We start from the raw sequence: 21,963 nt of genomic DNA, 5'->3' as shown, positions 1-21,963 counted from the left end.
TATTGTATGTTTTCCACGTACTGGGCCCAGTCTTTGACAGCGGCATCGAACAAGTCAAGCTCCCCAAATAATGACATGATGCCAGAAATGCTTACATCAACTCAAAGACAACTGTTGCAAGCAAATTTTCTTCAGGCATGTACTGTGTTCTCTCGTTGCCACTGAAATGGTGGCACAGAGGCTGGTATCTCGTCACCAAGTCACACTTTATTTACATGTGCACCATACATAGGCTGTGACTAGCCAGCTCAAAGCCAGTCTCTAGACCAAGGGACCATTCTGAATCTCCTGTTTATATCTGTCAGCCAGGGTTCCCTTTTCGGCTGGATTAACAACCCCAATGTGGGAACTCCGAGTCAATGAGATCCACCTGGCCCTAGTTCCAATCACTAGGTAGTAAGCATTAACCTGTACACCCAGGACCAACTCAACGGGGATATCTGTGCATGTTTTTGTTTCAATCAGCCACAGTACAATCAATAATGATTCTAGCATTTTCATTGAAGTGACATTTTTCTTTCCCTGCTCCCCTGCTGATGCTGCTGTAACTAGCACGTGGACCTTCTCAAACTGCTGGTCCTGTTCTTGACCACACCTGAAGTCCCACGTAGCACTGTCCAGTGGGTAGTAAACTGATGCAGGAATCCTGTTTGTTGTCACCAAGTGCAATGACCAGATTCCTGCCTCTAGCCTGGCTGATAGCAGGTCAACCCACTCCAAACCGGAAACGTTGAAATTGTGTTTTTGTCTTTCTGTAGGGAGATGGATGCTAGCAGTGGGACATGAACTGCTCAGGTAGCCTCGTCTTTCCTCCAGAGATGAAGAGGAAGCTCTTCACCCGATTTCCGTTAAACCTCGATGTTGAAATCACTTGGAAAAAGAATGGGATTTCTTTGTTGACGGGAGATAAATACTGGAGTGTCAACGATCAGTTGTTTGCTGGAACAGGATATCCAAATAGCAAGTGCAAGATCTGGATGTGGCTTTGTAACAGTGACCTGTCCACATTGATGGTTCAATGTTAATTGTCAGTCATCTGGGGGGAAACACAAAGGGGTTTCTAATGGATGTGATTTCCTGGATGATACCTTTTGTTGGATACATACATTGGAAAGTTTTATTCTCGTGGAGAAGACCACAACTGAGGATGTCCCAACACGTTCGATCTCTGAATCATAATAAACATCAGCAGGAGACACCTTTCGCCATGCATACCTGAGACAGATTCAGTGCTAGAGGAGAATACCCGAAATCGCAAGCTTCAACATTTAGGTAGGAATAAATTCCTTTTTAAAAAAAACGACAGCGTGGCCAGTGTGTACAAATGTGATCTTGTGTGGCCTCTTAACTGAATGTTCCTGATGTGTATTTGGGACAGATATCAGCATCAGCCTCAAACACTGAATGCTGATAATCTAGTTAGCCCTCAGACTCCAGGAAATTTTCATTTAGTCATTGAGCAGAATCTGGACTGGACTCACCACATGAACACACTGGCTATTAGAGCAGGTCAGAGGCTAGGAATACTGCAGCGAGTAACTCACCTCCTGTCTCCCCAAAGCTCGTCCACCATCTACAAGGCACAAGTTAGGAGTGTGATGGAATACTCCCCACTTGCCTGGATGGGTGCAGCTCCAACAACACTCAAGAAGCTCGACACCATCCAGGACAAAGCAGCCGCTTGACTGTCACCACATCCACAAACATCCACTCTCTCCACCACCGACGCTCAGTCGCAGCAGTGTGTACTATCTACAAGATGCACTGCAGAAATTCACCAAAGATCCTCAGACAGCACCTTCCAATCTCACATCCACTTCCATCTAGAAGTACAAGGGCAGCAGATACATGGGAACGCCACCCCCTGCAAGTTCCCTTCCAAGACCCTCACCGTTTTGATTTGGAACTATATCGCTGTTCCTTCACTGTCACTGGGTCAAAATCCTGGAATTCCCTCCCTAATAGCATTGTGGGTCAAGCCACTGCGCGGTTCAAGAAGGCAACTCACCACTACCTTCTCAAGGGCAACTAGGAATGGGCAACAAATGTTGGCCCAAGCCAGCGACATCCTCATCCCACAAGTGAATGAAAAGAGCCTCCAACCCTGGTGATAATTATTACTTCTTCCTTCCAGGGAATACGTCAAGTTCATTAATTTGAAATTAATTACAAACTATGTACCAGTGCATGCGGAGCAGATGGGTCAGTGCCTGTTCTTTCCATGATTAATGGAAACCAGACACTATTGTCAGTTCAAAGAATATGCAGTCACTTATAGAGAACAAAGTTCTGATTTACACAATTCTCCTGTACTTGAACATGGAAAGAATTTGAGATTTTGGTCTGATTTAGATGGGTGCAGGAGTTAAGGACAGGAAGAGTTATTTTCCAAGGGCCTGTAACATTCCCTAACCTGATACAGTCACTGCAATGGGGAACCCAAGCTAGAAATCAATTGGACATGCCACTCGGGCCCCAGGGTTCCTGGACAGAAGGTTCTAGGCCCGAAACGTCAGCCTTCCTTCTCCTCTGATGCTGTTTGGCCTGCTGTGTTCATCCAGCTCGACACCTTGTTATCTAAGGATTGTTAAGTGTTTTTCAGAACATGTATTTTAAACGTCAGCTTTGGGAATTGTATCAGAGATAATGGGAACTGCAGATGCTGGAGAATCCAAGATAACAAAGTGTGGAGCTGGATGAACACAGCAGGCCAAGCAGCATCTCAGGAGCACAAAAGCTGACATTTCGGGCCTAGACCCTTCATCAGAGAGGGGATGATGAAGGGTCTAGGCCCGAAACGTCAGCTTTTGTGCTCCTTGGCCTGCTGTGTTCATCCAGCTCCACACTTTGTTAGCTTTGGGAATTGTGCCTGATTGCTCTCCAGTGACCCCTGGTGGAAAGCTTATACATGTATGACATAATGCTGCTCCATTTGGACAATTTAGTATTCGAAAGGATGTTAAACTGTCATTTACACTTGATGACAATTAGTATGAGGTAGTAAGAGAGGGGATGCTAGAATCTGTGGAGTTGTATTCTGGCAAAACGTGAGTGTCAAAAACTTAGGTTACAATTTAAATTCAAATCCCAATGTTAGTTTATTCATTTGAAACTTTAGCCAATAAAGCAATAGGAGAGAAACTGGCATAGTAACTCAGGAACCTTTACTTAAGCTGGAAAGAATACCTATTAAAGCAGGGCTGTGGCTTTATGGGTGTATTATAGCTTTTGCTTTCTGGTTTAGCTTATAGCATGGGTCAACATTTTCTGGGATAGGGAAGGAGGCTGCGGGTCTGGGTGGCATTCTGTTTGAAGGATCAGTGTGGACTTGTTGGGCTGAATGGCCTGTTTCCACACTGTAGGGATTCTATGAATTTTTCTATAAACATTCAGTCTCTGGTCTCTCTCCAATACCTCAAAGTTCTTCTGCTTCCACTTGGACAGCAGGATAACTTCCCATTCAAACTCGGTGCACACTTTAGTCACTGAAAATGACTGCTCACAAGCAACTGAACTCTTTCTGAGCCACAGCGTGATCAATTATTTTATTACCTTCTGATTGGCCTAGGTTAGGCGAGGCTTGTTGTTAACTTGCTAAAGCAGCACTGAATCTATCCCTAATTGAGTTTTAAGCAGGATGGACATTGACTGACGTTGCCTCTCATTATCTCCTCACTGGTTCCTTAAAGTGGCAATTATCTACGAGCCTATCCTCTTCGTTAAGTTTTGCTTCAGTCATTTAATGACTTTTTACGAAGATAAAACAATAGTTTGTAACAAAAACAGAAGTTGCTGGAAAAGCTCAGCAGGTCTGGCAGCACCTGTGAAGAAAAAAATCAGAGTTAATGTTTTGGGTCCAGTGACCCTTCCTCAGAACAAGGCAATAGTTTGGATTGATCTTTCCCTGTTGTTTTATTGAAGAGAAGCATATGCAGTTAGGGCCCAATAACTGATATTCTTGAGCTCAGACCTCAGTTCTCATTAAATCAAACAATTGCTCATTACTGACCATTTTCTCTTAGAGCCATTTAGTAATTTTGTTTCTTCTGTGTGGTTTTTGAATGCCTGGAAAAAATTTTATTACCTCTTTTAAAAAGTCAAAATGTATCGTGTGCAGGTTGCTTATAACTTTAAAGCTACAAAAAAAATTAATACAATAAATTCTTTATAGAGTATGTAAAAGAGTGAAGTAATGAAAAATTGTTCAATATGGAGTCTAAAGGATTATGCCATCACTTTACAAAGTTCATTCTAATACAAATGTTACATTTAGTTAAAATATTACATTTAATTACATAAGTACTTCATTTTTAAAGTAATTTTCAAAACCACAAACAGTGGAACTGTGATTTTTTTTCCCCTTTTTGCTATATTGGTTGCTGATAAAGGATAGCTATCAAGTTGGGAGCATGTGTACTTGGCCTTGGACCTTGCATGTTCTCACAATCATAAAATGGAAATGACCTCACAAGGGATCACTTGGCCACATTAATGTATTTGTTTCACTCTATTCCCATTATCATAGTCTTTTTCTTTGTCAAGTGAAGCTCAGCAGAGTTGCATGATATTAAAGGACTGAAATCTACATTGGTTCCAGTTAAGCAGAGTAATATAACATCTGCCTAATCAAGGAATATACTTGGACTGCGTGCTTACAACTAAACTAAATCAATCATGAAACATTAATTTCCATACCAATCCTACACATATTAAAGTTTCACAGCTACTGTCTTTGCCAGAATGCACACTTATATTAAAAATAGATTTCTAATTTGCAAAGGTGTAATTTTTCTTGCAGAACTCAGACTGTATTGAATCTCACAATACTGCTGCAGAATGACCACGGGCTGTTCATAGCTGAAACACTAGAGATGGAGAATCACACAAGATACTGGAGCAACAGAACACCAAAGTACTGCTGAGCCTGAATGATCTAAGGTGACTGAATGAATATCAATATATTAGTAGGCAATGTGGAAAAGGTCAATTCTGATGAGTTTATTTAAAGTGTGAGCATAGGCCAGGCAGATTCACAGGTTTAAAGCAATAAAAGAGAAATTTAGGATTGACATCACAAAGGTTTTCTTCATGGATTAATCGTAGGACTGAATGCCCAGACTGAGTGGTGGGCATGAGGACCAAGAAATAATGAGGAGCTGCGGTGCAAGAATTATCCACTCTCTCTGGCTGGATGGACTAAGATGGGACAATTAACATTCATGATGTGTCACAGAGTCATAGTGTTGTACAGCACGGAAGCAAACAATTCTGACCAACTCCTCCAGTCCGACCAGATATCCTAAATTAATCTAGTCCCATTTGCCAGCATTTGGCTCATATCCCTGAAAACCCTTCCTCTTCTTTCACCCACCCAGATGCCTTTTAAATGTTGTAACTGTACCAGACTCCACCACTTCCTCTGGCAGCTCATTCCATACACGCACTACCCTTTGCATGAAAAAGTTGCCCCTTGGGTCCCTTTTAAATCTTTCTCCTCTCACCTTCAAGGATGCCCTCTAGTTTTGGACTCCGCTACCCTAGGGGAAAGATGTTAGCTGTTCACCCTATCCATGCCCCTCATGATTACATAGACATCTCTAAGGTCACCCCTCAGCTTCTGACGCTCCAGGGAAAATAGCCCCAGCCTATTCAGCTTCTCCACAGAGCTCAAACTCTCCAACCCGGTAATATCCTTGGAATTTTTTTATGAACCCCCTAAAGTTTCACAACATTCTTCCTATAGCAGCGAGACCAGAATTGAATGCGGCATTCCAAATGCGGCCTAACCAATGCCCTGTACAGCTACAAATTGATGTCCCAACTCCTATTCTCAATGCACTGACTAATAAAGGCAAGTGTACCAAACACCTCCTTCACTATCCTGCCTATCTGGCACTCCACTTTCAAGGAAAATGCTTCTCTGAGTTATGTGATCCCATTTTGTATTCCGTGAGTGGTTCAAGAATTTAATGGCAATTAAGTACAGTGAGGCTACATCAATAGTTATTGCATATCCCTGGGAAGGTGGTCAACTTGAACCACTGCAGACTGGTGTTGATTGTGGTCCACCAGTGGTGGTGAGCGATGCAATAACTTGTTGCAATTAGACGTGCTAATACTGACTGACTGCATACAAATACCAGTGATTGCTTTATAATCGTGCTCTGTGAGAGAAAGTTGTCTCGAGATGCTCAGCGCCAGACAGGAGAGCCAATTTCAGCTGTTGCAATTGTCGGACACAGTTTCAGCTCACACCATTTTGTCAATCAATCTGATACACCAATCTGCATTCTCACATGGTCTCCGTGCAGGGTAACACCCTAGTCTGCCTTTCACCTGACAGCCTGAGCACCAATGAAATAAATTCATCAAAGTAGGCGTTAAAGCAATTGTAAAAGAAAAGTTGGCCCTCACACGAGCAGTGTATTCTGGTCGATTTGCCAAGTTTGCATTGAATTAGTGATGAATTGGAAGGTGGGGTCCATGAGGCAAAGTTCAAAACTCAGGAACATATTGCAGTTAATGTTGAAGTGAAGAGTGCATTAGTGTTAAGAGACGTTAGGTAATAAGAACATGCAAGAAGGAATTGGTGGTGAGCGATGCAATAACTTGTTGCAATTAGACGTGCTAATACTGACTGACTGCATACAAATACCAGTGATTGCTTTATAATCGTGCTCTGTGAGAGAAAGTTGTCTCGAGATGCTCAGCGCCAGACAGGAGAGCCAATTTCAGCTGTTGCAATTGTCGGACACAGTTTCAGCTCACACCATTTTGTCAATCAATCTGATACACCAATCTGCATTCTCACATGGTCTCCGTGCAGGGTAACACCCTAGTCTGCCTTTCACCTGACAGCCTGAGCACCAATGAAATAAATTCATCAAAGTAGGCGTTAAAGCAATTGTAAAAGAAAAGTTGGCCCTCACACGAGCAGTGTATTCTGGTCGATTTGCCAAGTTTGCATTGAATTAGTGATGAATTGGAAGGTGGGGTCCATGAGGCAAAGTTCAAAACTCAGGAACATATTGCAGTTAATGTTGAAGTGAAGAGTGCATTAGTGTTAAGAGACGTTAGGTAATAAGAACATGCAAGAAGGAATTGATCAGGACTTTATTGAAAGTGATTTGTAATTTCAGAATTTCAATGATAGATGACATGGGCTAGCTGTTTCAAGTATTTTAAACTGAAAAGCCCCCAAGGCTTTCATTCAAAAGACTCCATATCATTAAAATGAGAAAGAAACATTTTCATTTTCCCTGTTGATGCTGCTGTAACTAGCAGATGGATCTTCTCAAGCTGCTGGTCCTGTTCTTGACCACACCTGAAGTCCCACATGAGCGCTGTCCAGTGGGTAGTAAACTGATGCAGGAATCCTGTTTGTTGTCACCAAGTGCAATGACCAGATTCCTGCCTCTAGCCTGGCTGATAGCAGGTCAACCCACTCCAAACCGGAAACGTTGAAATTGTGTTTTTGTCTTTCTGTAGGGAGATGGATGCTAGCAGTGGGACATGAACTGCTCAGGTAGCCTCGTCTTTCCTCCAAAGATGAAGAGGAAGCTCTTCACCCGATTTCCGTTAAACCTCGATGTTGAAATCATTTGGAAAAAGAATGGGATTTCTTTGTTGACGGGGGATAAATACTGGAGTGTCAACGATCAGTTGTTTGCTGGAACAGGATATCCAAATAGCAAGTGCAAGATCTGGATGTGGCTTTGTAACAGCGACCTGTACACATTGATGGTTCAATGTTAATTGTCAGTCATCTGGGGGGAAACACAAGGGGGTTTCAGATGGATGTGATTTCCGGGATGATACCTTTTGTTGGATACATACATTGGAAAGTTTTATTCTCGTGGAGAAGACCACAACTGAGGATGTCCCAACACGTTCGATCTCTGAATCATAACAAACATCAGCAGGAGACACCTTTCATTATGTACACCTTGGATGGATACAGTGCTGGTATCCCAGACCGAGGAGGTTCAGTCAACATGCTTCAATATCGCAAAGGATTCTGTTTCTGCTTAGTGTGTAAAGGCATCTTCTGTTAACGCAGAAAGGTGGTAAGTGGTAAGACGAGGGATTTTGAGAGTCAGGATGTCACTGATGTGGTGTTTGTGACAGTCCTGACTGTGAGCCAAAAACCCAACACAGTCCTGGAATTAAATTAGCCCATCCTCTGGTAACAACGGTCTCCCTTTATTCTTGCTTGTCTAATGTGCAATGTTATAAAGTTATCCTTGATTGATAGTACTACTGTATGATCAGCTGAGGTTATTTTCAATATAATGTGATTCCGTCTGGTTTGGGCAATATATTTGGATTAACCAGCATGACATGATGCCTCACATAACCAGTTGGTCTACACAAAATAGTGACATTTTTCTTTCCCCTGCTGATGCTGCTGTAACTAGCAGATGGACCTTCTCAAGCTGCTGATCCTGTTCTTGACCACACCTGAAGTCCCACATGAGCACTGTTCAGTGGGTAGTAAACTGATGCAGGAATCCTGTTTGTTATCACCAAGTGCAATGACCAGATTCCTGCATCTAGCCTGGCTGATAGCAGGTCAACCCACTCCAAACCGGAAACGTTGAAATTGTGTTTTTGTCTTTCTGTAGGGAGATGGATGCTAGCAGTGGGACATGAACTGCTCAAACAGTCTCGTCTGTCCACCAGCAATGAAATGGAACCTCTTCACCTGATCTCCATTAAACGTCATGCAGCAATCACCTGAAAAATGTTGAGACTTATTTTTGACAAAAAGTCACAGACCTGAAATATGAACTCTGTTTCTATTTTTCCACAGATGCTGCCAGGCTTGTGGAATGCTTCCAGCAAGATCTCTTTTCATGAAACATCATTTCCTGGTTATGAGTGTGTCAACAATCAGTTATTCGCTGGAACAGGATATCTAAATTGCAAGTGCAAGATTTGGATGTGGCTTTGTAACAGCGACCTGTACACATTGATTGGTTCAATGTTTGATATGTGTCAGTCATCTGGGGGGAGATAGAATGGGTTTCTGATGGATGTGATTTCTGGGATGATACCTTTGCTGGATACATACATTGGAAAGTTTTGTTCTTGTGGAGAAGACCACAACTGAGAATATTCTGACACATTTGATCTCTGAATCGTAACAAACATCAGCAGGAGACACCTTTCCTCATGTATACCTTGGATGGATCCCAAATCAAGGACGTTCAATCAACGCACTTCCAAATTTTAAAGGATCCTGTTTCTCCTCTTGGTGTGTAAAGGCATCTTCAGTTCTTAACGCAGAAAGGTGGTAAGTGGTAAGACGAGGGATTTTGAGAGTCAGGATGTCATTGATGTGGTGTTTGTGACAGTCCTGACTGTGAGCCAAAAACCCAACACAGTTCTGGAATTAAATTAGCCCATCCTCTGGTAACAACGGTCTCCCTTTATTCTTGCTTGTCTAATGTGCAATGTTATAAAGTTAATCCTTGATTGATAGTACTACTGTATGATCAGCTGAAGTTATTTTCAATATAATGTGATTCCGTCTGGTTTGGGCAATATATTTGGATTAACCAGCATGACATGATGCCTCACATAACCAGTTGGTCTACACAAAATAGTGACATTTTTCTTTCCCCTGCTCATACTGCTGTAACTAGCAGATGGACCTTCTCAAGCTGCTGGTCCTGTTCTTGACCACACCTGAAGTCCCACATGAGCGCTGTCCAGTGGGTAGTAAACTGATGCAGGAATCCTGTTTGTTATCACCAAGTGCAATGACCAGATTCCTGCCTCTAGCCTGGCTGATAGCAGGTCAACCCACTCCAAACCGAAAATGTTGAAATTGTGTTTTTGTCTTTCTGTAGGGAGATGGATGCTAGCAGTGGGACGTGAACTGCTCAAACAGCCTCGTCTGTCCACCAGCGATGAAATGGAACCTCTTCACCTGATCTCCATTAAACGTCATGCAGCAATCACCTGAAAAATGTTGAGACTTATTTTTGACAAAAAGTCACAGACCTGAAATATGAACTCTGTTTCTATTTTTCCACAGATGCTGCCGGGCTTGTGGAATGCTTCCAGCAAGATCTCTTTTCATGAAACATCATTTCTTTGTTGACGGGAGATAAATACTGGAGTGTCAACAATCAGTTGTTTGCTGGAACAGGATATCCAAATAGCAAGTGCAAGATCTGGATGTGGCTTTGTAACAGCGACCCGTACACATTGATGGTTCAATGTTAATTGTCAGTCATCTGGGGGGAAACACAAGGGGGTTTCTGATGGATGTGATTTCCGGGATGATACCTTTTGTTGGATACATACATTGGAAAGTTTTATTCTCGTGGAGAAGACCACAACTGAGGATGTCCCAACACGTTCGATCTCTGAATCATAACAAACATCAGCAGGAGACACCTTTCGCCATGCATACCTGAGACAGATTCAGTGCTAGAGGAGAATACCCGAAATCGCAAGCTTCAACATTTAGGTAGGAATAAATTCCTTTTTAAAAAAAACAACAGCGTGGCCAGTGTGTACAAATGTGATCTTGTGTGGCCTCTTAACTGAATGTTCCTGATGTGTATTTGGGACAGATGTCACTGTCAGCCTCAAACCCAGCTCAGCATACTTTCCTGAGACTCAGCCAACTCACTCTCGAGTGATAACACGGTGTGAAGCTGGATGAACACAGCGGGCCAAGCTGCATCAGAGGAGCAGGAAAGTTTGATGTTTCCCGACCCAAAACGTCAAGCTTTCCTGCTCGTCTGACGCTACTTGGCCTGCTGTGTTCATCCAGCTTCACACCGAGTTATCGCAGATTCTCCAGCATCGGCAGTTCCTACTGTCTCTCTCTAGTCACATCAGTTTCCTTTTACACTTTCTTACTTTTTACACCGATTGATGTAAACATACTCTTGATCAACAGTGCCACTGTCTGACCACCAGAAGCCTTTTTTTATGCAGCTGCATTTTCTGTGGCCACTGGCATTGAGTGTTTCCCTTATTGTGATACCCATGTCGTCCTTGTGGTTTATGGGTAGAGATCGGTCAGTGGAATAAAAGGTAGGAAGGGATCTTGCCACGCAGCCTTTAATTTCATTGATCTATAACTGCATATTAAAAAGGACATTCAAGAGACTGAAGTCACCATTTGTTGGGATACTGGTTAATTTGTCCAGTTTCTGCTTGGTTATGTTTCAGTGCAAACATTTCACTGTGTATGTAGGATGGGGCCAGGCACTTTAAACACTGCATTTGTAGGTGTCCACCTCTCCCTCATTTCCACCTACCTAAAGACACGGTCACATCCACCTCACTACAAACAAGAGTGGTTCAAATTTGCTGATATGTAGCATGAGTGTACGCAGACAGGAAGATATGATTGAATATCAACAACCACTTGTATTCTGGAATGGGAAACCAAGGAAAGTTGGATGATCCACATCCACAGCCTTGTGCATTGTCTCTATTCTCCAGCACTGCCTTCTGCAAAAGCAAAGTACTGTGGAGGCTAGAAATCGGAAATAAAAACAGAAAATGCTGGAAAAACTCAGCAGGTCTGGCAGCATCTATGTATAAAGAGTCAGTGGCCTTTGATCAGACCTGGGAAAAGTTAGAGACGTTAACAAGTTGTAAACAGGCACAGATACAGGTGTGGTGTGGGGGTGGGGCTAAATTACTGGGGAGAACTATAAAGGGACGGTCTGTGAAAAGATAGAAAACAGGAGAGATTAAATGACAAAAGTCATGATGGTGCAAGGCAAATGTTCTTAGTCTCTTAAATACTACAACACCTCAAAAAGTGCTTCATTAATTGTGAAACACTTTGGGACAGCTGAAGGTTGTGAAAGGTGCTTTAGAAATGCAAGTTCATTCTTTCTGGTGATACGCAGCAACAGTTCTTCATTTTATTAATGCTATGAGTTTTTCCCTTTTCCAAATGTATCACGTGTGAGCTTTGGCTAATTTGTATCACTCTTGTTTCTGGGTAAGAGATCATGGATTTAAGACCAAATCCTGCACATATTCTGTTTCATACTTCTGTGCAGTACTGAGAGTTGATTACACTGTCAAAACTGCCACTTTCAAATGAGATGTTAAACTAAACTCTGCAATGTAAAATAGCCCCCCATGGTACTATTTACAGAGCAAATAGTATCCTGGCCCCCACTCCACAAATGACTACCACCATCAAAGCAGGCTGTCTGACAAATTATCTAAATTGGTTTATGGGACCATGCTGTGTACAGATTTTGTAATCACCACAGAACTGGAAATGTTGAAATTCTGTTTTTGTCTCTCTGTAGGGAGGTGGATACTAGCAGTGGGACACGAACCATTCAAACAGCCTCATCTGTCCTCCAAAGATGAAATGGAACCTCTTCACCTGATCTCCATTAAACCTCGATGCTGCAATCACTTGGAAAAATGGTGAGGTTTATTTCTGACAAAAAGTCATAGACCTGAAATTTGAACTCTGTTTCTGTTTCTCCACAGACGCTGCCGGGCTTGTGGAATGCTTCCAGCAAGATCTCTTTTCATGAAACATCATTTACTGCTTACGAATGTGTCAACAATCAGTTATTCGCTGGAACAGGATATCTAAATCGCAAGTGCAAGATTTGGATGTGGTTTTGTAACAGCGACCTGTACACATTGATTGGTTCAATGTTTGATATGTGTCAGTCATCTGGGGGGAGATATAATGGGGTTTCTGATGGATGTGATTTCTGGGATGATACCTTTGCTGGATACATACATTGGAAAGTTTTATTCTCGTGGAGAAGACCACAACTGAGGATGTCCCAACACATTTGATCTCTGAATTGCAACAAACATCAGCAGGAGACACCTTTCATTATGTACACCTTGGATGGATACAGTGCTGGTACCCCAGACCAAGGAGGTTCAATCAACATGCTTCAATATCGCAAAGGATTCTGTTTCTGCTTGGTGTGTAAAGGCATCTTCTGTTAACGCAGAAAGGTGGTAAGTGGTAAGACGAGGGATTTTGTGAAAGCTTCAGAATCTCGCTGTTGACAGGCTGACTGTGGGTCTCCCACACAGCCCAGTGGAGAGCCTGGTGGTTTGGCTAGATCAACCTTGGGCTACAGCATAACTTTATACAGATTTTCCTTTTAATGTTTTTGAGTTCTGCACCTGCCGAATCTCACTGCAAATGTGAGTGTCATTATGTGGGTTCTTTGTAAGATTACTGTTAAATTCAGTGGCCCCAGGTTTTGGATGTATAAGACATACGGATGAGGCAGATATAAAGATCACACCAAGAGATTCACATAGAGAGAGAAATAGAGAAATGCTACCTCAATCGCTGACAAGGCAACAGAGAAAGATGAAAAAACTCATTCATTCAATAAGAGAGAAAACACTTCCCTATTCACCTAGTGCAATTAACATTGTACAAGAACACACATATTTACTGGCAGTCAGAGTAAAAGAGGATGCTAAATGAGAAAAGAGGTACAGTTCATCATAAAGCATATCATCTTTGGCAGGATGTTGATGCTTCGTCATGCTTTCCAGCAAATATGCCACAATTATTACCTTCAAAACTGATGGCACCAAGAAGTGAATTGGAGACAGGTCAATGCCTGAGCTTAATGAAAGCATAAAGTTACCACAAGAGGGAAAATATGGGATAGCAGAGATTTAATATTTTGTTCTAAATGGTTGAGTGACCTAAATTCTGACTAAGAAGATTTCACAGTGACAAGTGTTTTAGTTTCAAACTGACAGCCTTAGCCAAAAATATGCCTTTGAATTAGGAATAGATTTCTCATTTGCAAAGGTGTCATTTTTCTTGCAGGACACAGAGTAATGTACCGGTGCAGAATGACCACACAGGCTGCTTATGGAGATAGAGAGTCGCACAAGACGCTGGACCGGGACAACGCCTAAGCACGACTGGGCCTGAATGAGGTACGGCAATGGTATTCACTACACAGCCTACTCACTGTCCATCTCTGGCTCATCATCTTTCACTGTGAACCTCTCAGTCAACCCTCCCTTGCTTCCTTCCTTCCCATCACTATCGCTCTCTCAAGCTCTCTCTTAGGGTTCAGAAAAGGAAGTGGTGAGTGAGACAGGGCAGCAGAGATCATGAGACTGAGAGGCAGGAAGTGAGAGGATCTGAGCAGAGAAGTATATTGCTGAATCCTGTGGAGGCAAGGAGGTCTTGGTTATGGGCTGGACAGGTGGCTAGGACCCCACATTGTTTCTTTCTGAAAAGGCCCACCACACTTCGTGCTACTCAGGCACCTAACAGGCCAGCTGCACTCCTTTCCCCTGGATCAAGGACCCCAGGGACTAAGGTCACACCCACTGAGATCTGTGGGCATTAGGAGTTGAGGGCATTGGCAGCAAGGGAGATCCTGCAAGTAAATACACAAGCAGGCATGATGCTTGAGCTTTCCGCATGGTGAACCCCTGCCCCAACAGTTACAGAATGAGACCCTGGAGTGAGTCACCATGTGAGATTCTGTGTGCAGGTGTCAAGCTTCTTGAGTGTTGTTGGAGCTGCACTCATTAAGTGGGGAGTATTCCATCACACGCCTGACCTGCTCTTGTAGCCACAGTTTCTAGTTATTGGTGATGCACATTAAAGGGTGAGAGATGGGGAGTGGGGAAGGTGCAGCAGTTGTTGTGACAAGGGAGAGTGCATTGAGCAGGCAGCAGGAGAGATGGTGAGCAGGGTGTGAGGTGGGCAGAGAGATGTGGAGAGGGGCAGTGAGTGTGGTGACCTCGGGAAGTGGAAAGCAAGTGGAATGTGCTGGTAACTGGTTAACAGCCAGTTAATTATTAAACAGATTGAACTACAATTGGTGTACTGTGTACAGTTTCTAATGTTTTTATCTTTTTTTGAAACTACCTGCATACCGTTTGAAGAAAACACAATGCATCAATAAGCCTCTTTTTAAATCTATTTACAGTCCATTTCAAATGTTCCAAAATCCTAATGGCTCCTCACTATTTTTCCAGTGTATACAACTGATCTCAGGTGATCGAAGAAGTCCATGTGATTGTGAATGATATGGAAATGGTAAATTCAAAGAGGTTTTAATTTAAAGTGTATGCCAAGCAGGTTTAAACTAGGAAAAGGGAAATTTAAGACTGAGATCAGAAAGCTTTGCCTGACAGAGAACAACCAACAGTTGGACTACTGTCCCAAATTTAGTTAGATACAAAGAATCCAGACATCATTATAGAAACAATTACATCCTGTGATGAAGGAACTCTTAATTCTATCTTGCTGAAAAGACACTTAATCTTCCTCATGTTATTAACTTATGAATCTAAATTGCAACTTTGAGACCTGTGAACCACATTGTATCCTCTTCGTGAGTGGTTCAGGACTTTCATGTGAATTATCAACAACCAGAAACTGTGGCTAACAGAGCAGGTCACAGTCTGGGAATTCTGTGGAAAGTAATCCACTACCTGACTTCGCAAAGCCTGTCCATCATCTACAAGGCACAAGACAGGAGTGTGGTGGAATACTCCCTATTTGCCTGGATGAGTGCAGCTCCAACAATATTCAAGAAGCTTAACACCATCCAGGACAAAGCAGCCTTGCTTGATTGGCATGCTAACCACCATCTCCAACATTTACTCCCCTAACCATCAATGCACAATAGCAGCAATGCAAACCATCTACATGATGCACTGCAGTAATTAACCAAGGCACATTAGACACTACCTTCCAAATCCACGGCTACTACCATCTAGGACAAGGGCAGCAAACATATGGGAACACCAACACCTGCAAGTTCCCTTCCAAGCCACACACCATCCTGACTTGGAAATATATGTCCATTTCTTCAGTGTTGCTGAGTCAAAATCCTAGAAACCCTCCCTAACGTTATTATGGGTCTTCTGACAGCACATAGACTGCAGTGGTTCAAGAAGGCAGTTCACCACCACCTTCTCAAGGGCAACTAGGGATGGGGCAATAAACACTGGCCCAGCCAGCGATGCAAACATCCCATGAATGAATAAAAATGAAAATCTATTTTTAATGTCAAACTTCTATTACTTCCCCTTGGATTGTTACTATTCCAACATTGTCCCAGAAATCTCCAAGGCTTAATTTTCAGCCCCTGGTCACTGCTTTGAACAACATGGGAGGTAAAATCAAAGGCAATGAAGGGTCTAGGCCCGAAACGTCAGCTTTTGTGCTCCTGAGATGCTGCTTGGCCTGCTGTGTTCATCCAGCCTCACATTTTATTATCTTCAAAATAATTACATTGTTTTTGTCTTCTTTGAATGCATCTGTTCATTAGCCATAAGGAATATATTGGGGCTCGGCGTTCGTGTAATTTTAACCATCAGGAATATAGTCAACCTGAGTTATAAATCTACTGTTTTAATTCTGTTGTTTCTGACATGCAGGTATTAATTACAAAAGTAGTTAATGAATTGTTGTATTTGCCACAAATCAAACAACCTTAAATGTGAGCTCTTCCTGCCCTGATTCTGCTCTTCCCCTCCACCCTCCTCTCTTGCATCTTGTTTCAGATAATCCTTAAACCTGACCTATTTCAGGTTCACTGGCAAGACAATAAAAACATGCTTGCGGACACTTCTTCATGTAAAAATCATCTTTATAACTCACACAGAAACATTACAGAAAAGAATCTCCACATTGAATAAATGGAACATCGTTAAGAAAAAAAAAGATATAAACAAAATAAACGTATTAATTCAGGGAAATAGTGTGTAATATTAGCTCATCATCAGCTTCAATATTGATGCAATATAAAAATGGAACCACATCCTGCAAGAAGTCACTGATGATATTCAACGTCTGTTATGAGCACAGGCAGGTATGTTTCCTGATGGTGTAGCGCAGTACTGATTAAGGTAGAGGAGAATCCACGGTTTCATTCCCCAATCTGTGTCAGATTTAACTTGATCTCAACTGGGATGGTCAAAGGATTATGTAGGACTGGTGTTAATGCTCCACACGAGCTGTTCCAAATGTATTCCATCTAAATCCATCATTATAACTCTCTACCCATCCTTCCTCATATGCTTGTCCAGGTTCTACTTAAATGTATTTATACAATTCCCTTTAACCAATCCTTGTGGGAGTGAGTTTCACTTTCAACACAGCACATTGGATGAGCTTAACTGCCTCTGCACCAGGCAGGAGAAGATAAAAACAATTAGGACTGCCCGTTCCTCACAGTCCTCCATAGTCTATGTGTGTGAGTGTGTGTAGTTCAGGGTGATGATCGGACTGGGTTCAGATGTGAAGTTCCTGCAGTTCTTGTTGTATATTGTCAGAAAGGATGGTCTCTTGGACCAGGCATCAGAAAACAACTAGCACCCATAGAATAGTCCTCTAACAAGTCTGGAAGTCGAAAGAATTGAGGGAACTTGAAGAGATTGAAGATTCAACCAAGTGCCGAGAGCATTCTGTACAAGCAAATTCACCTAAAGAAGCTTCTCCAGATGTTTCAGGCTGTTAGGATGTAGTTTGAAAAGAGAAATTTCAAGAAGGAAACTCAAATGCTTTCACATTCTCTCCCATCTTCCTGCTGAAATTTGGCAGATTCAAAGCCTAAAAAATGTTTGACCCTCTCTGGCTGGTTACATGAACTGAAAACCCAAGATTTTGAAGAGCTGCAATGATCGAGGCTGAACAATGGAACCCAGCTGTCACAAAACACCAAAGTCTGCAGTGGGAACTGCAGACAGCTCTGTACTAAGCACCTACACTGAACTGTCACCAGTAACCTTCTAGTAATGCTGAAATGCTTCACCTAGGCAAATACTGCATGCCACAGTACTTTGCATCAGCACAGAAAAAGGCCTTGCATTTTACGCTTCTCTTTCAGTAACTGTCAGGATTAATCTAGGGAAGCAGCATATCGCCTACATTAGAGATAACAAGGTGTAGAGCTGGATGAACACAGCAGACCAAGCAGCATCGGAGGAGCAGGAAGGCTGACGTTTCGGACCTTGCTCTACACCTTGTTATCTCAGATTCTCCAGCATCTGCAGTTCCTACTATGTCTATAGCCTACATTGCTGTTTTTCTCCACTTAAGTTTTCTATGCTGAATGCACTCTCCTGCTTATTCTTTACGCCCATTCATACGTCTTTCTAGCTGAAATGTTTAAAGAGGTTTTTGCTGTCTTTTCATCTCACTTACCTTCATTACAAATAAGAGCTGAATTTTAAAAACAATGACCTAAAAGGTACATGCAGTCTATGCAGATAGAATCATAGGAGTGTGCTGAACATCAACAAGGTATAGGCTAGACTGTAATACTGTCAATTAGAAATGAGAGTTTATTACTTGTCGTACAAATGTGTCTTGTCTTTTCACTATAGAGATGTACATTTTCTTTGTCTTTATCCCCCTTAGACCTAGTACATTTTTGTGTTTTGAATTATATACAGATAAATAATGCTATCAGTCTATCTCCAACAGATTCCTGCCCAGAGTTCATTTCATTACAGAGGCAATGTGACTGTCCTTCGCCCTAACCCTTCATCAACTGAGAGCTGTGGTTCAGGGTGCAAAGAGTATTTGAATGATCAAGAGTTACTGGAGATCTTCACATTCATCTAGGAATGAAGACAAGAACCTGGCTCTTCAAGTGATATTTGAATCTTATGTTTGTTTATTCATGCAGGTCTGGAATTTGTAAAGGTGAGAAAACGGGAAATGACAGGTACTCATTACAAACCATCATCGCTCTTAAATCTCTGATCAGTATTCAGAGGAACACAGGTAGACAAAACCAGAGGTCAAAATCAAGGAAGTGAAAGCGTTTTATATTAAACATTTGGCCATTTTCTCTGCTGGATTAGACTTATAGAGGCAGGTTTTGAAGAACAGTATTAAAGTGAGATAGTTTACTGCTTAAAAGGCCAATTGTGCTCACACTGAATAGTGACATGTAAACTGCTAGTCAAGGCTATTAAATTATTTGGGCTTTAAAACAAGTAATTGAATAGGTTACATGTTAAATGGTTTCTTAAAAAGAAGTTCAGTGTGAATTTTGGCAGCCACACCAGTGGCCCAAAGATAACAACCTGTTCAGAGTGAGTAATAGGCAAATTAGAAAACACACAGCCTGCAACAGGCTGAATGCAAAGTCACAAATGAGCTGCATACTTGTCCTGATTATTCTTTGTGTACATGGGGCACACAGCTTTCTCTGCTCGGTCACAAAGGCATACATTTCTTTGACTGGCGAAGTGCCACTCCCATGCCAAGCACGCTTTCATTAGCAGAGGGTGAGGTGCCTGTTGAGCAGAGGCATCATTTCTTCTGGCCAGTAGGTGCTTTCAGCCAGACTGCTGAAAACATACTCAAGCAGGTAACAAATGAGCAGACTCAAGAGATTTATTCACACTTGCAGGAACTGTGATTCCTAGAGAGAGAGAGAGACACACACACACAAATAGACCATGGTGTATGGAGACTTCTGGCTAGAGTGTCAACATGTTATCTACTTGTCACCTGCTGGGAGCTAAATAAACTGGTTGTTCACTAATAACCTTGACCAGCACTCGCTGGGCGATGGTGACTAGCTCATGCTGTGACTACAGGGGTTGTGGCTGTGAGTGGGACAGTGGAACCACAGTCATAATCCAGATCCACAATGGTGTGAATGTTTGTGTTCAGACTGCTCATGGATGTTGCTGTCTGCCGGTCTCGAATACTCTGGATGTAGCTCTAAAGAAACAAGGAGAAAAATCAATTATTATCAAGTTCTTTGAGGATGTGACTAGAAAAGTTGATGAGGGTCAAGTTGTGGATGTGGTGTATATGGACTTCAGTAAGGCATTTGATAAGGTTCCCTATGGTAGGCTCATTCAGAAGGTCAGGAGGAATGGGATACAGGGGAACTTAGCTGTCTGGATACAGAATTGGCTGGCCAACAGAAGACAGCAAGTGGTAGTAGAAGGAAAATATTCTGCCTGGAAGTCAGTGGTGAGTGGGGTTCCACAGGGCTCTGTCCTTGGGCCTCTACTGTTTGTAATTTTTATTAATGACTTGGATGAGGGGATTGAAGGATGGGTCAGCAAGTTTGCAGACGACACAAAGGTTGGAGGTGTCGTTGACAGTATAGAGGGCTGTTGTAGGCTGCAGCGGGACATTGACAGGATGCAGAGATGGGCTGAGAGGTGGCAGATGGAGTTCAACCTGGATAAATGCGAGGTGATGCATTTTGGAAGGTCGAATTTGAAAGCTGAGTACAGGATTAAGGATAGGATTCTTGGCAGTGTGGAGGAACAGAGGGATCTTGGTGTGCAGATACATAGATCCCTTAAAATGGCCACCCAAGTGGACAGGGTTGTTAAGAAAGCATATGGTGTTTTGGCTTTCATTAGCAGGGGGATTGAGTTTAAGAGTCGTGAGATCTTGTTGCAGCTCGATAAAACTTTGGTTAGACTGCACTTGGAATACTGCGTCCAGTTCTGGTCGCCCTATTATAGAAAAGATGTGGATGCTTTGGAGAGGGTTCAGAGGAGGTTTACCAGGATGCTGCCTGGACTGGAGGGCTTATCTTATGAAGAGAGGTTGACTGAGCTCGGACTTTTTTCATTGGAGAAAAGGAGGAGGAGAGGGGACCGAATTGAGGTATACAAGATAATGAGAGGCATAGATAGAGTTGATAGCCAGAGACTATTTCCCAGGGCAGAAATGGCTAACACGAGGGGTCATAGTTTTAAGCTGGTTGGAGGAAAGTATAGAGGGGATGTCAGAGGTGGGTTCTTTACACAGAGTTGTGAGAGCATGGAATGCATTGCCAGCAGCAGTTGTGGAAGCAAGGTCATTGGGGACATATAACAGACTGCTGGACATGCATACGGTCACAGAAATTTGAGGGTGCATACATGAGGATCAATGGTTGGCACAACATCGTGGGCTGAAGGGCCTGTTCTGTGCTGTACTGTTCTATGTTCCATAAAAAGGTATAGGACAGAAGAAGGCCATTCCACCTATCATGTCCCTGCTGATTCTTTGAAAGAGCTAGCCTATTAATCCCATTCCCTTGCTCTTTCTTTGCAAATTTTAACACCTCAGGTATTTATCAAATTCTGTATTTAAAACAAGGATTGAATCTGCTTTCATAAAATGCATTCCAGATCTGTGAAAAATTTGTTTCTCCCCTCATACAAGCTCTGGTTCTTCCTAAAGTGGAGACTGGGGCAGTGACCACTCTGCAGAAAAAAATCTGAAGAATTTCCACTGGTGCCTCTGAGGCTTTCATGTCTGACAGGCACTCCCATCAGAAAGCGAAACCTACAGCCAACATTCTGAACCACACCCCCACACCCAATTCCCCTGCACACTCCATAAAGACCATAAAACAGAGGAGCAGAAGTAGGCTGTTCAGCCCATCGAGTCTGTTCCGCCATTCAATGAGATCATGGCTGATCTGATCATCCTCAACTCCACTTTCCTTCTTTTTTCCCATAACCCTTCATTCACTTACAGTTTAAAAATCCATCTCAGTCTTGACAGCCCTCTGCAGTAAAGAATTCCACAGATTCAGTATCCTCAGAGAAGAAACTCCTACTCGTCTCTTCTTAAATGTGCAACCACTTATTCTGAGATTATGCCCTCTGGTCTCAGATTCTTCCCTGAAGGGGAAACAATCTTTGGACATGTAGCCTTAGTCTGCTAAGAATCTTGAATGTTTTAATAAGGTTATCTCTCATTCTTCTAAATTCCAGTGAGTACAGACCCAACCTAATCATCCACTTCTCATCAGACAGTCCCTCTCTACCTGGTATCAGCCTAGTGAACCTTCTCTGCTCTGCCTCCAATGTCAGTGTGTCTTTTCTTGGCTAAGGGGCCCAAATCTGTTCACAGTATTCTAGGTGTGGTCTGACTAATGCCTTTGTACTGTTTTCGCAAAACCTTCCTGCTTTTATACCCCATTTCCTTTTAAATAAAGGACCACATTCTATTTGCATTCCCTG

The 21,963-nt window shown here is 42.5% G+C and overlaps 1 protein-coding gene and 1 long non-coding RNA gene across 7 annotated transcripts in view; one reads left to right on the top strand and one right to left on the bottom strand.

Annotated features, from left to right (window-relative positions):
- Positions 1–770: 770 nt before the first annotated feature.
- On the top strand, positions 771–20,021 carry LOC125448247 (uncharacterized). Its single transcript, XR_007246676.2, has 7 exons — positions 771–1,272; positions 4,799–4,938; positions 7,489–9,295; positions 9,855–10,480; positions 12,300–12,981; positions 13,820–13,932; positions 18,452–20,021. It is a non-coding gene; the product is annotated as an uncharacterized LOC125448247 (long non-coding RNA).
- Positions 16,634–21,963, bottom strand: part of LOC125448246 (transmembrane protein 198-like) — a 109,710-nt gene continuing 104,380 nt past the window's right edge. For all 6 annotated transcript variants that reach the window (XM_059643480.1, XM_048523393.2, XM_048523392.2 and 3 more), the window contains one exon: positions 16,634–19,705. In XM_059643480.1, coding sequence (XP_059499463.1) covers positions 19,562–19,705 — 144 coding nt within the window. In that variant the 3' untranslated portion in view covers positions 16,634–19,561. The remainder of the gene's footprint in view (positions 19,706–21,963) is intronic.

Source organism: Stegostoma tigrinum, chromosome X (genome assembly GCF_030684315.1).
Source record: "Stegostoma tigrinum isolate sSteTig4 chromosome X, sSteTig4.hap1, whole genome shotgun sequence".
NCBI classification, from domain to species: Eukaryota; Metazoa; Chordata; class Chondrichthyes; order Orectolobiformes; family Stegostomatidae; genus Stegostoma; species Stegostoma tigrinum.
Note: the sequence above shows the minus strand (reverse complement) of the source record. Positions and strands in the feature narration are given on the sequence as shown.